The sequence below is a fragment of the Sturnira hondurensis genome, unplaced genomic scaffold, assembly GCF_014824575.4.
Source record: "Sturnira hondurensis isolate 20B ecotype Veracruz unplaced genomic scaffold, ASM1482457v3 Scaffold0008196, whole genome shotgun sequence".
NCBI lineage: Eukaryota > Metazoa > Chordata > Mammalia > Chiroptera > Phyllostomidae > Sturnira > Sturnira hondurensis.
The window spans coordinates 19890519-19905758 of NW_028080827.1; the positions used below are offsets into that span (position 1 = coordinate 19890519).

Sequence of the window (15240 nt, forward strand, 5' to 3'; positions counted from 1 at the left end):
GGATAGATCACACATACGCGCCCCCCCCTCAATTTTTCAAAGCAGTTGCCAGCAGTGTATAAAAGTTCTAATAGCTGCATTTCTTCACCAATACTTAGTACTTTTCATCTTTTCTACTTTAGCCACTCTTGTGTGTGTGTAATGGTATTGCACTGTGGTTTTAATTTCTATTTCTTGGGTGATTATCAACTACCTGGAGGTGGTCCTCTAGCTATCTGTAGGAATTTCTTACCTTAGAAAAAGGAGGGAGATAGTCAAAGAGCCTTGGATTAGGGAAATTATCAGCACTAATGAGGTTTTCCCAAGAGAGCATCTTCCTTCAGTTACCCCAGGATTCCTAACAGGAATCCTTCGGTTCCCCCATCCTTTTCCCAAGACTTCATGAAATAATACAATGTAACCTTAAATCTCTGTTTCTCTTCATCAGTAATTTTTACCTTATATCCCACTGAATCTAGGGTTTCTGAGATATACTTGAAGCTCCACAAATATTTGACTTGTTTTTATTTTTAAATAGATTTTTATACTCCACAAAATGATTCAATGCCAAAATTTAACACATTTCAAAACTGCCCACACATTGATTTGAGGTTATCATTTTAGTGTAGCTCTCAGGATCAATCTCTACCTGCCATCTTTGTAATTAAAGTGCTTACCCAAGATTTCAGGGTGAATCATTTAATAACCACTCCTATTCGTATCTACTTCTCTGGAAGGATCAGGATTTTCTTGATAGTATACAACCAAAACAGAGGAAATAAGAAATAAACTGTTCCTCGGCTGTTTTAACTGCAGCTGTTCTCCATAACCCCCCAACTTTAAAATATTTTGAGCACAGAACAGCACGGTCAAGAGTCCAGTAGCAGAGGAGCCCAAAAATACATGATCTGAGCTAGGTCTACAGACTTGCTATTTGTTATCTTAGCTACCCAATTTCCTTCCAATAAATTCTTTTCTTTTGCTAAAAACAAAACAAAAAGAAAAAAACCCCAAGACAGCAACAAACCAGCCTCACTGTTTTTTTTTATTTACCTATAAAGTTAATGTTAATAATTTGAACTTACAAATGTTTAGTAATAAAACACAAGTTTCCATCTCCATTTAATTTATGATGAGGTTCTGTGACAGAGTTCGTTTGAAAAAGGACTCCAACGCTTTTTAATTTGAAAATCAAAGTACTGAATCACCTCCCTGACTCCTGTCTCAGCCTCCCTCCAGCCATTTCTGTGCCAATCTAACCACGTCATGCCTCCACCTAAAATCTTTTTTTAACTTTTAATTAATTTTAATTGTTGTTCAAGTACAGTTTTCTGCCTTTTACCCCCATCCCAGCCCACTCCCCAGCCCTCCCCACCTCCCTCCCATTTCCACCTTACCTAAAATCTTTTAAAAATTGCTATCTAATAGGGAATAAGGTAAAGCTCAAACTATTTGCCTGACTACAAGTTCCTCCAAGATTTAGCACATGGTAGCGTGTGCTCCATCTCTGTTAAATGAATCAATAAAAACTGGGGAATGTACGAACTGGCCACACAATCCTACATTCCTCTTGAGTGTCAACATTAGTAATTATTATATGATGCTTACACATAATTATTCACTTACATACAGTGATTTCCAAACACACCATCTTATTTACATGTGGTTTCCACAAATAAGGTAAGTTTAGGAAAAGAAAAGAAAATGCTTCCTTAGAAAGCAGTTGTGCAAGTTATCTCAAGAGGCAGCGAAGTTTAAGTTTAACCTATTTTCCTAAATAGATTGATAATGGGTGACTGAAGATTATGAATGAAGGTTTCTAACTAAAACATTCCCCTGGTCTAGCATTCACCAGCCTCTCAGAGAGATCACCAGTGACACACGGAAAGATCTGGGACGTTTTTTAAAAATAAACTTTTTTAATTTGAAATATCTGAGACTTACACGGTAAACACGACCACGAAGACCTAAACGTAGTAATTCTTGACTTTGGAGCCAGTGCAAACCTGGGGGCTCCGCTTTCAACTCACCAGCCTGAGGATGCCTTCTGCCAAGTTTCCTCGACAACGCCCACTTAAAGATGTCACCTGAGCCAGAACCTGGGAGACCGGTGTGAGTTCTGTCGCTCTCTGACAGGATAGTTATTTAAGTCATAAGTTTATCACACCCATACTGATAAAACCTCCCCACGCCCTCCGGCAGCCCCGGGCTTATTAGGACTACATCAGGTCAATGTGGCCATTTCGCCGCCTTCCGCGCACCGCTGCCTCTCACCCCGCTGCGCCAATCACCGGGCCCGCGCCAGCCATGTCTGCTCCCTCCGCGGGAGGCCGCGGGACCTTCGTGCGCACGCGCTGCCGCTCCCCGGGGTCTGTCGAGCACTCGCGCGGGGGGCCTGTGGAGCGTCCCCGCCGCTCACCCCGGGTGGGCGGGGTTGGGTGGGGGTCGCGTGCGCGCGCCCGGGCGGCCCCGCCCCCGGCAGAGCGCGCCCCACGGCGTCTGGGGGGCGGGGACGCGGGCGAGGCTGGCCATGGAGGCCGTGCGGAAAGCCCACGAGGCCGCGCTGCGGCTGCTGCTGAGCCGGCCTTGGGCCTCGGGCGCCGCCTCCCGCCCGAAGCCTCACGCCTCGGAGGTGCTGACGCAGCACCTGCTGCAGCGACGCCTGCCGCACTGGACCTCCTTCTGCGTGCCCTACAGCGCCGTCCGCAACGACCAGTTCGGCCTCTCGCACTTCAACTGGCCGGTGCAGGGCGCCAATTACCACGTTCTGCGCACGGGCTGCTTCCCCTTTATCAAGTATCACTGCTCCAAGGCCCCCTGGCAGGACCTGGCCCAGCAGGATCGGTTCTTCACGGCGCTCAAGGTCGTCAACCTCGGTGAGTGGCCCGGGAGGGTGAGGCAGTCCTGCCCACGACGGCCCAACTGTTTGAAAAGCACGCCTACGAACCTCGTCAGAGGTCAAGATTCCGGCCCAAGGTCAGACCACGTTGGCCCTAGAGGAGCCCTGCTTCGCCCGGTGTAGGCTGTCCCGGGCACGCGCTCGCCCAATGTTACTGGGTTTTCCAGACACTGCCTCCGCGTCCCACCATACTGCACCCTTCTAGCACTGGCCTTGATCCTGGTCTTTTGTAGCCCCCAGCCAGTTGATGCTTATCAGGTCTAAGTTGTCCCTGGAAAGTGGGCGTTATCCACAGGCCTGTACTGAGGGATCACCATAGGGAGGGGGCATTCTATCCCCCTTCCTGCCATTGTTAACTGGGAGGACCCCTACGATGGGCAGCAAGGAGGAGAGTGGAAGCCACTGGAAAGTTTCTTTCAAGTTAAAAAATGTCTGACTGCACGACAGGATTTGCCCCAGGAACAAACTTTGCACCTGCGTTCATATTCTAAAAACTGGAACTGCTTTTAAATTTCTTTTGTTTTCTTTATATGAGAAGTCATCAGGTTCCTTTTACCAATAGCACTAAAGATTTTCACCAGTCATGTTGGTTTCTTCAGTTCATAGGCCTAAAATACAGTGAAAAGACTCTCCCTCTTTAGTATTTGTAGGTTTTTATGGGAGTATTGTAATTCTGATAGTATTTACTCTTGCAGAATGCTTATTTTCTTTTGGTTAATGACAGAAGAGGCTTGAACATTGACTTGGGGCATCTTTTATAGGTCAGTGAAAAATAGGCCTCAAGATGTTCTGAACCTATTAATAGCTGATACCAAATTAATCCAGATTTCAGTAATTCAAAATCTAGACATGGGAGCTGAACTCTGTTACCCAACCAGGTTTGAAAATTAGAATTAAAGCTAGAGCAATTGCATTACTGTAATACAGTCTGATTGCTCATTAAATTTAAATGTGGTGTGTATATTTTTGCTTATAATAACTCACATATGTCAGTTACAGGGTTTTTGAGTCATTACCCACTGGGATTGTCTTGGGTTCAGTCCAATAAGGAGCAGTTTATTTAGCCACGTGTAATCCTTTAAAACATGTCTTATTGTTTGGCTGATGGACTGTAGAGAGAGAGAGCATGCCCACCTAATTTTGAGGGTGATAACAGGTGAAATGATGAGGTGACTTAGAAAATTCAACTTATAATTATTTGGAAACACTGGCGTGATGACTAAATTCAAGAAGAGTTAAGTTTTTTAATAAAAGTTTACTTTAGCTTTGCAGAATCAAAAAAATCATTCCTCCCAGATGTAAATATTATAATAGGTTAGGAAAGTAGAATGGGAGAAAAAGGATAACATGAGCTGAATGCTTTTTTTTTAAGTTTTCACCATTTAAAACTTAATATTTTAGGAACACCTTAATGATTAGGGGCTTCTCGTTTAGACAGAAAGAAATTCAAAGAAAAGTAGGATACCCAGAACATTCTCACATAGAACGGTAATCCTTTTGAAGAAAGAAACCGTTGTAGTTTTTTATGGGGAAGAGAAGGTTGAAGAGTTATTGAATGGTCTTTGGGATCTTTTAGAAATTCTAAAATCCTTCTTAGATGGTAAGAAGAGTTTTAAGTTAAAAAGAAAAACTTTCTGCTCATGCATGCTTTAATACAAATTGGATTACACTGATAAAAGGAATTTATTTCTGGGCTTTTTAAAGAGTAATGTACTGCCCAGTTTGGTACCGTTGATTTTATAGTTTTGTTAGAAGGTAGGGACTGTGCATTGGATAATAGGATTCTTTCCTACTCTGTGAGACACAGTTGCCCCTCTGGGTCATCAAATACATAGTCTGTTAATAAAAATACTCGGGATTCTATTCATTGTCTTCCCTTCCAAATTAGAAAGTATTGGAGTCATTCATTTTTATATTTTGTAAATAATAAAGATCACTCTCTTACCCATTTGTTCTCTTTCTCCTCTGCCCTTCCTTCTGTGGAAGCTGATGTGGTACTGAAGGTCTATCAGTCTGGGTATCCAGCTGGGAAGGAGATTGAGATTTAAGAAAAGCAACCTACCATTGGAATGAATGGGTAATCAGAGACTTGCTTGAAGTTCTAATTTTTTTTAAGTGCTTAATTTGACAGTGGTTTGTTTACCTACTGTTCAGCTGACTCAGAATGATTTATTATGCAAAGGACTGACTTTCCCGTTCATTTTGATGTTACATGTTTCAGAAAGGCTGAAACAAATTTTAATTTTTCATGGAATCTTAAAGACTTTAAAACATACGCGATATAAAGAAAACTATTTTTTTCTAATGTGAAAATCTATGTAGGACAAGTGGCAACTCCTCCCATGTAGTGTTTTAGCCCGGCTGTATCAGATAGACAGCAGGAAAAAAAACATATATATGTGTGTGTGTATATATATACAATTTCTGACTCCTTTATCACAACTCAGTCCCCTATAAAATAGCATTACTGGTGATGGTTCTTACTTGTTTCTTTATAAGAGATAATGTAGTTATTAAGCTACTAATCTTTGATCAGTCCTCCATTTTAGCTAAAAAAAATTAGCCATTTATTTGTGTGATTTTTTAAGTGTTAATATTTAACGGAAAACTGTAGTAAATACTATCAAACAAACAAAATTTTCAGTGTCACCAGCTGTTCCTTATGTCCTTACAATTGGTTTAAGAGGCATATTTTGCTCTCAGTGTATTAGAAAATTAATCATTGTTTTTACAGCCTGTTTTCCTCACTTGTTTGATACGCAGCTTTTGAAGCTGTGATATCGTATTTTAAATTTAGTTTTTATTTCAACTGCTCCCTCTGCTCTTTGCTCACTTCTACCTGTTTGGTTCTTTTTTTTCTCTTGCCCACTGCCCCACCCCATGTTCCGTTTGCCTTTTTTGTTTTTTGGTTTGGGGTGTTTTTTTTTTTTTTACTTTCTGGTTAAATGATTTATAAATAGCTTTATGTTGCTAGTTTTTATGGATATTTCGTGACATTCCCTTGGAGTATTTAGGGATGCTTTTGGGTAAAGAGGTAATATACTGTAAAAGGTTTCTAAGGCGTTCCAGGGAACTCTGTGATAATGACAAGCTATGACCCAGTATATTCCTAAAAATAGAGAGGTGCCAGCTTGAATGGGCATTTTTGCCTCTTCTCATTGCCAGCTAGTGATGCTTCTCCTGATTAATCTTTGGCATTACAGTGGCTGGGATGCAGCTTCAGGGAATAAGCACAAAATAGTTCAATGCACTTACAAGCTCAAAAAGAGCATAACACAGCAAATGTACTCTTGTAGAAAAATAAGAAAAAAGTTACTGATATTAGGTCCTGAGCATGTGTTGATTTCCCTATTAACTAGAAAGAAAAAGATTTTCCAAACGTACGGCTCTTTCTTTAAATTGCCATTTTCTGTCCAATTTCTACATGGGAGCAATAAAATTAATACTGTGTAGAGCATACAGTATTTGTTATTGATTTGTGTGTCTGTTGTTTTATACATGTTTTATTATGGTAATGGTCATTGATTTTAAATAAATGCCTTAAAAAAGGTAGGAATCGTGGAAGTTTGTGTCCCACACAGTCTCATATGCATACGAGTGCTCATGTGCATGCCCAAATCTCAGTGTAGTGTATGTTTAGTTTCATGTCACAAATGGCAGCTAATCTTAAATGTATCAGCAAAATCTTATGAAACAGGAATATTCCAAGGAGGAAACATGTTGGTGCAGTCTATTATGTGACTCCTATTTGGAGTCAAATAAGTTGAAACGAGACTGTTTTAAAGTCAAATGTAAACATACTAGTGGGATCATTTCTCTTGCTTGTTATCATACTAAAGTCGTCCTTAGCATAAACTTTTGCCTTCGTTTTGAAGACAGCTATTTGACCCAGTTTCTTTTAAGTCGTACAAAGAAAATTACTTTAGCTGTCAGTGGTACTGTCTTACTTACAGTACAGTAAAGTTGACTTAGTGATTGGTGCTCAACCAGGAGTATCTACCACTAAATTAATGGGTATTCCCTGCTTGCTTATTTGTGAAAAGAATATAGAATTACTTCATAATTACCTACAGGTAATTAATTAGTGCTTGTAAAGCACTCTGAATTAGAATTTCTACCACCCCTATCTATAGTTTAAAAAATCTCTAGCCGCACATGGTTGTTACCATGTTCCACGAACAGATGAAATCAAGCTCTTACAGTCATTATTTACTAATATTTTTATAATTTTATTTTATAATCTGTTGACATTGCTAAAGTGTGATTTGTATCATGACAAATACATGGGTGCATGATTAGTGAGTATCGGTGTTCCGAAATGACATGTTGGTCTCTTTTTTAGGTATTCCAACTTTATTATATGGACTTGGCTCCTGGTTGTTTGCTAGAGTCACAGAGACTGTGCACACCAGTTATGGACCAGTAACAGTCTATTTTCTAAATAAAGAAGATGAAGGTGCCATGTATTGAAAGTATGCATTGGAAAATATAAATATTAATGGATTTTCTCATGTGTATGTGCAATATTTATTTTTGATCCTTTGAAATAAAACTTTTGCAAACATCTTGTTCTTTCTGCAGTGTCTGGTTCTTTAAAATGAATCATGGCCCTCAAGAGGCAAAGCTTGTCAAACATTGTTATATATTTTATACACACATATACACACACACTTGGTTTAGCCAGTGGGAACTAGAAACACATGATACTTACACTATGTTATTTCCCTAGAACTAGATTAAACTACAGATAAAAATGATTATAACACATAGATTCTATAGTTAGGTATTAACAAATTCTCTCTGAAGAGAAAATACACCCACACAAAGAATGAAGGAGAAAATCTTTTATATAATATTGGAAAAAGAAGTAGGGGATTTTAGGATATATTGTAGAGATAATATACCATTGGTAAATCCAAAATTGATGACAGTTCTAATTGCTATCTGAAAACTAAACCATTCAGCTGCCAGGATTTTAAGGGGAAATTTGTTAAAGCCCTTGTGCCATTTACCTGGATAAGGGAGGTCCGGGTATAATGTTGAAAATATTTAAAAATTTTTATTGGGTTTATTGAAGTGACATTGGCAAATAAAATAGGTTTTATTTATATAGGTTACAGGTGTACAATTCTGTAATACATCATCAGTATGTGGTACTGTGTGTTCACCACCCCCAAGTGAAGTCTCCTTCCACCACCATTTACACCCCCTTCCTCCTCTTCTACCTCCCCCCAAACCCCTCTCCAGTTGCTAATCACAATCCTGTTGGCTATCAATGAGGTTTTTTTTTCCTTTGCTCAATCCCTTCACCATTTTCACCCAGCTCCCTCACCCCACTTCCCTCTGACAGCCGTCAGTCTGTTCTCTGTATCTGTGAGTTCAGTTCTATTTTGTTTGTGTTAGTTTATCTTCTTACTGCCTGAAGACTCCAATGCCAACTATAGTAATACACTGGTTAATGTAAATGCAGCAAGATGAATGAAATTAAGACATATTAATAGTTAAAATAGCATGGTGGTAAAATTAAGATCCAAAAAGACCCAGAAAAATAAATTCGATGACTGTTTATAAAAGCAATTAGCTGAAATGGTACATATCCATAGACTTATTGGTGATGGGAAGTAGGCTGAAATTTTAAAGACCCTGATGGCAGTTTTGCATTAGAATTTTATTAAGTTAATTGCATTTTTGAAAGCAAAGTCATTAAAAAATGTTACCCTTGGGGGTACTTACAAAATACCCAGATGAATGGTAGATTTCAGAAATTTGGAGTAATTTAGGGAGAACTAAGTAGAACTATTTAATTTCTAAACCAATGGGTGTTTAAGATTTATGAGCTCTCCCATAATTACAAACATACATTATATATCATTTTATGTTAATGTGTTGCGATACTCAAACTTTTACACATTTTTTGTAGCGAAATATTTTATAAAATTCAATCTGACATTTGGGTGCTGCTTCCGGCAAATCAGTAGAGAAAGTGTGTGGAAGTGATTCAGGTGGAAGCACCGGAATAATGAAGTGATAGAAACTGGCTTCGTTAAAGGTAGTCATTTTAAATGAGCTACAGAGAGTGAACTGTTCTTCAAATATATGTACTGTTCACTTATCTGAAAGTAATTCTAAGTAACACTTTAATCAAGGAAGTACTTAGGCCAATATATTTAGTTCAGAAGAACATATTTGACACTAGTTAAATGAACGGCCTACACAAAGGAGATAGTGTTACATGAAGCTTCATTAATAATAAAACTGACGTAGCATTTTGCAAGGAAGGCTAGAACTGATTTCCTCCATAATGGGCAGAGTTAAGTAACTGTAGCTCATAAGTTTTAAGTCAAATATGGCTCCTTCATGGCTGCTGGTCTTGTCAATACTTGTAAAGGTTTGGTCCCAACACAAGGCTGATAAAATGGTTTTTAACTACCAAACCATACATACAGGTTTTCAGTATAGTTGCACTTCTTTTCACACTGGCCTGTTTGATTTCTGATAATTTGTACTGCTGACTCTGCTTACCTGTTTTTCAATAGCTGTAGCCAGTGTGACTTCTTGTCCATATGGTGATAGGTAAGTCTCCTTGGAGAACATCCTTGACAAACTACCCTATTGATCCCTGTAATTCTCTGCTGCTTGCAGCATTAAATAGAGGCTTGATTTCTTGTCTGATGCGCTTACTGTGTAACAATTAAGCAAATGTAATATTTTCTTGTATTACATGAAAATCAATAGACCTCTTGCCCTTGTGGAGTTGATCACGGTGAAGGATGAACTCGGCGAAGGCTAAGGGCATGGTTCAGATATTAAAATATCATTCAGTGGATTTATTGAGTCTTGTGGTAAACCTTTTGGAAAAAAAGCTTCCCATTGAACAGTAATAATGTTTTACGTTTTTTTCCTTTAAATTTGTATATTACATAGAAGCACTGTGGCCTAAAAAGGAGAAAGTGTAAATGCTGGAAGTCAGGAGATTCTATTTTGAGTGTCAAGCACCACCTTTTAACATTAGACCAATAACTACTGTTTCTTTGTGTTTTCTGTTTTTCTACCTGTAATGTGAGGACAAAACAGGAAACCTTTCTATCTCAACGTGTATGAGGAATAGGCTTATAAGCAAATGTACTTTTATTTCAGTAAAAGCTGCTTTTGTAATCCTCATTCTTCTATTCCATACATATTTATACTTAGAAGACTTCATTAATAGATGTTTAAGACCATGTGAGAGGAGGAAGGAACACCCCCTGATGGCACCTTGTGTCAGTGTGTTGAATGTCCTGGGGGACTTGGACAAAAAGGGGTTCCACGTGGACCCCAGCCTCCTGGATAGCAGTTTTCTTAGTCAATGAAATAGCCAAAGACAGCTTTTTTTCCCCTTTTGCCTACATTTCTTTAATGGGATTTTGCCTTTAATATAATACAAAATTATTAAGGCAAAAATTATTTTTTAGTGATGTGTTTTTAGTATAAAACCTTATACCCTATTGTTATTTCTATAAAAATCAATTATTCAGTATTGGAAGAAATTTCTAGTCAGAGTTCTTAGTTCCTGTGTAGGTGATGAACCACCACAAAGATGAAGTTACAGGGTTGGGAGCATGATAGAAGTTGCTACAATAATATAAAAATCCTCCCTGGCTGGTGTGGCTCAGTGCCAGCCTGAGACCCAAGGTTCAATTCCCAGTCAGGGCAGGTGCCTGGGTTGTGGGCCAGGTCTCCAGTAGGAGGCGCATGAGAGGCTAACACATTGATGTTTCCCTCTTCCTCCCTCCCCCTCTAAAAATAAATAAATAAAATCATTTAAAAATAATATAAAAACCCCTAGTTTCTCAGTTCTAATGTCTTAACAAAATATACAGTTATAATTTCTTTCATCACATATTTAGTCACTCATTTTATTATTGACATCAGTAAAAACTGAAACAATTTTAATTCCTAAAAGCCATATGTATTAGCCCTGGCTGGGTAGCTCAGTTGGTTAGAGCATTGTGTCCTGATACTCCAAAGTTGCAAGTTCCATTCCCAATCAGAGCACATACAAGAAACAATAAATGAATGCATAAATGAGCAGAATAACAAATCAATGTTTCTCTCAAAAAAAAGCACCATATGTATCTCTTTTTATATAGACATTTTATTTTGTGTCCTTTTTATATTATCTCAAAACGGTAGTCACAGAACATAATTCTTCATGAACTAACTCTGAAGGAATGATGTTTGAATGACTGGCGGGGTAGGGGGGTGTGACATAAAGACAAGGATCTTGGTTTCATTTCATTCAAAAGCTAATGCAGATAACAGAAACTTTATCCCAAAGCCACTGGCTCAGGTATCTACTCTTCAGCACTTGCCATTCAGAGTGAAGTAACGTTTGGGGGCATCTTACCCTAAACAAGTACTTAGCATTACATCTCACCTGGGTCAACAGTCTAGGGTATCAAAGTTAAACTGTGTTACTGTAAATTAATGGAAAATGTAACTGCACTTTGCTGAAAGATCAATGTCCAATAAAGGCTGCACAATCAAATCTTGTTGCAATGATTGAGGTCTCTAATTGCCTTTCAAAGATAAGGTGGTAATCAACGAAACTTTAACTGATCTTTTTTACTAGTTCAATTACATGTTAATGACTAGTGCCAAGCCAGAATCTTTAACTACTTATACTTATTAAATCTTACATTACTAATGAAGAATTACTTTAGCTACACAATCAATAGAACACAAATCTTAATTACTATATTTCACTTTTTACCACTTTATGTGCTTGACAAATATTTCACAAGAGCTTTCCCAACAATAAGAAGTGTTACTACTGGCAGCAACGACAGTCCACAGAGTATGTTTCTAACATAAAGTGGAGATCAGATGTCGAGAGTTTTTTTCTTTAAATGAAAATGTTTCCACTGGCACAAGCCTGGCCATCCAGCTACTTCCCAGAAGTCTGTTCTGCTAATTGAGAGTACATTTAATACAACTGGGAATAAGTAAATCTAGACTGGTGTTAGTAAATGTATTTCTAAAAGTTCGGTTAGATCCTAGTAAAGAAACTGATTTCATATAAAAACTACTACAAAATTCTCCTACTTTGGGAAAGCATTTAAGTTTGTAAAGGCAAATGATAAGAGAATTTTAAAAATTGGACTTCAAAATTAAAAATTTTTGTGCTTTGAAGGATGCTATCAAGAAAATGAAGATACCCTGGCTGGTGTGGCTCAATGGATTGAGTGCCAGCCTTTGAACCAAAAGGTTCCCAGTTCAACTCCCAGCCAGGGCACATGCCTGGGTTGTGGGCCAGGTCCCCAGTAGAAGTCTGAGAAGCAACCACACATCACTGTTTCTCTCCCTCTCTTTCTCCCTCTCTTTGCATCTCTCTAAAAATAAATTAAAAAAAATATTTTTTAAAAGAAAGAAAATGAAAAGACACAGAATGGGAGAAAATAATTTGCAAAGTATGTATCTAATAAGGGACTTGTAACCAGACTATATAAAGAACTCATAACTCAACAATCTAATTTAAAAATAGATTTGAGCCCTGGCTGGTGTAGCTCAGTGGACTGAGAGTGGACCTGCAAACCAAAGGGGCACTGGCTCGATACCCAGTCAGGGCACATGCCTGGGCTGTAGCCAGCTCCCCCAGTAGGGAGTATGTGAGAGGCAACCACACATTGATGTTTCTCTCCCTCTCTTTCTCCTTCCCTTACCCTCTCTCTAAAAATAAATAAAATTTTTAAAAAAATAATAAATATGAAAATAGATTTGAACACACATTTATCAAAAGAAGTTACACAAATGCCTACCAAGCACATAAAAAGATAACCAATATTAACTAAGATGTTCAACATTAACTAGTAGGAAAATGCAAACCAAAACCACAATGAGACACCATTTCATACCCATTAGAATGGCTAAAATCAAAGACAGTAAGTATTGTCAAGGATGTGTAGAAATTGGAGCCCCTATGCATTGTCATTGGGAATGCAAAATGGTGTAGTCACTTTGGAAAAGTTCAGCAGTTAAATATTAAACGTGGAGTTACCATATGACCTAGCAATTATACTCCTAGGTATATGCCCTAAGGACTTGAAAACATGTTGACCCAAAAACTTGTACACAAATGTTCAGAGCAGTATTAATCACTCTAGACAAAAAGTGAAAACCATTGAAATATCCATCAACTGATGAATGGATAAATAAAATATAGCATATTTACACAATGGAATATTATTTGGCCAGAAAAAAAGAATGAAGTCCTGATACATGCAGTACTGATAAGCTTGAAAACATTATGCTAAGTGAAAGAAGGCAGTCATAAATTGTGTGATTCCACTTATATGGAGTGTCCAGAATGGGCAAATCTACAGAGACAGAAAGTGGGTTAGCAACAGCCTAGGGGTAGAGAGGTTGGGAGGAAATGAGGAGTGACTGTTAATGGGTGTGGGGTTTCTTTGGGGGTGATGAGACTGTTCTAAAACCAACGTGGGGATGGTTGCACTACTCTGACCACACTCAGGACATTGAATTTCACACTTTAAAAGGAAGTCTTGTATGGCATGTGAATTATCTCTGAGTAAACCTGCTAAAAATCCAGTAAAGGGGGGGAGGAATTGGGCACTTAGTGTTCAGTGGGTACAGAGGTTCAAGTTCACACGATGAAGAGAGTTCTGGAGATGCATGCACTGATGGCTGCACAGTGGTGTGAATGCATACGATACCACTGAATGGTGCGCTTTAACGTGGTTAATTTTGTGTCTGTGTATCTCTCTACAAACAGAAATAATTTTTTTCAAGATTTTATTTATTTATCTTTAGAGGGGAAGGGAAGGAAAGAGGGAGAGAAATATCAATGTATGGTTGCCTCTGCCGGGGACATACAATGTATCATGTGTCCCCTGCCAGGAACTGGCCTGCAACCCAGGCATGTGCCCTGACTGGGAATCGAACTGCGATCCTCTGATTCGCAGGCCCACACTCAATCCACTGAGCTACACCAGCCAGGGTAAACAGAAATAATTTTTAAAAATTAGTAAGGAATTCAATATAATTTAAAATATAACTGCATGATTTCTATAGAAAATAACTGAGTTTGAAAAAATGTTAGGTAAAATGTGAACTTAACATCATTTCATATGTTGCAGTCTTGGAATTTAAAAATATTTAGTTGTGAAACCTAGTTTTAATTAAGTAAAAGAAATCTCATTTGGGATAATTTTTAGTAGCATAAAGAAAATGATATACTTGGTTTGAGATTACTTAGAGAAAAGTATGTACAATGTTGGTAAATGAAAATATCTTTTTTTAGATCCTAGTTGCTGGATAAAGTATATCAGCTACTACTAGAATGAGGCTTTATATAGTATTGCTTATAGCTATTTTAGTTGCACTTATATCATTTTAAATACAGTTTATGAACATAGTACTCCATTATATTATTAATTTATCATCAGAGATATTTATAGCATCAATTTAAAGGCTGTAAAACTTCATGAAAAGTACCTTAAACACAAGGATTTTTGACAAACAAAAGCTTTCAGCTTTTAAAAGCCAATCATTAAAGCTGTATTCTTAAAGGAGATAAGAAGTTTTTTGTTGAAGATGATAGAATTATGAACCTTATAAATGCAGTATTTTTTAGTTAACCTAAATACATAAATCTATTTGAATTCATCTTATGAAAAGAGATATGTCATTAGATATATGATCATTATATACTTTAGTGATTCATGGACCTTGTTACATACATGCTTTGTAATGTATGAATTATTTAGTAAGAAAAATCACAATAATTTTGTTGTTACTCAAAAATTTATGGGTTGGCAGAAACAATTATGCAGCCCCTGAAGCTGGTATGTTAAGGTAACATCATTAACACTACGTAGTATGATTTTTTAAGCAGTTATTTGACATAACGTTTACTACTTCTGCTAGAATATATCAGTAATTTTATAACAATCTCTCTATAAACAGAACATTGAATTTATTAAACACAAAGTGAATCATTTCACTTTGTTTTCACTTAAATGGATTATTTAAAATCATACCTGAAAAGTTGTTTACCCAAACTCCAAAGGAAGAATAAAAATATAAAATATCAATACTCTAATAAATAGATATAATTTTTAAAAAGTAGATATAAATTTAACGAAAGTAGATATATTTATTTCAAAAAAAGCGGATGTTTAAGAACTGGATGAAAATAATTCATAAAAGTAGATTAGCTTGTAAGCTTTCTTTGTGTACGGTGTTAAGGTCTTTCTGTGAGATGAAGCCAAAATTTTAGTTTCTTATACTTTTAAATCTCCAAATTTTGTAAAATAAAGGAACAAAGAATTTGAAATTGTGAATAAACCTCTAAATAGGTCACT

The 15240-nt window shown here is 37.5% G+C and overlaps 1 protein-coding gene across 1 annotated transcript; it reads left to right on the forward strand.

Annotated features, from left to right (window-relative positions):
- The first annotated feature begins 2438 nt into the window (after positions 1 to 2438).
- Positions 2439 to 7442, forward strand: CUNH15orf61 (chromosome unknown C15orf61 homolog). The gene is made up of 2 exons (XM_037054212.1): positions 2439 to 2855; positions 7221 to 7442. The coding sequence occupies exons 1-2, from the start codon at positions 2510 to 2512 to the stop codon at positions 7346 to 7348; spliced, it is 474 nt and encodes a 157-aa protein (XP_036910107.1). The 5' UTR covers positions 2439 to 2509; the 3' UTR covers positions 7349 to 7442.
- The last annotated feature ends 7798 nt before the right edge of the window (positions 7443 to 15240 follow it).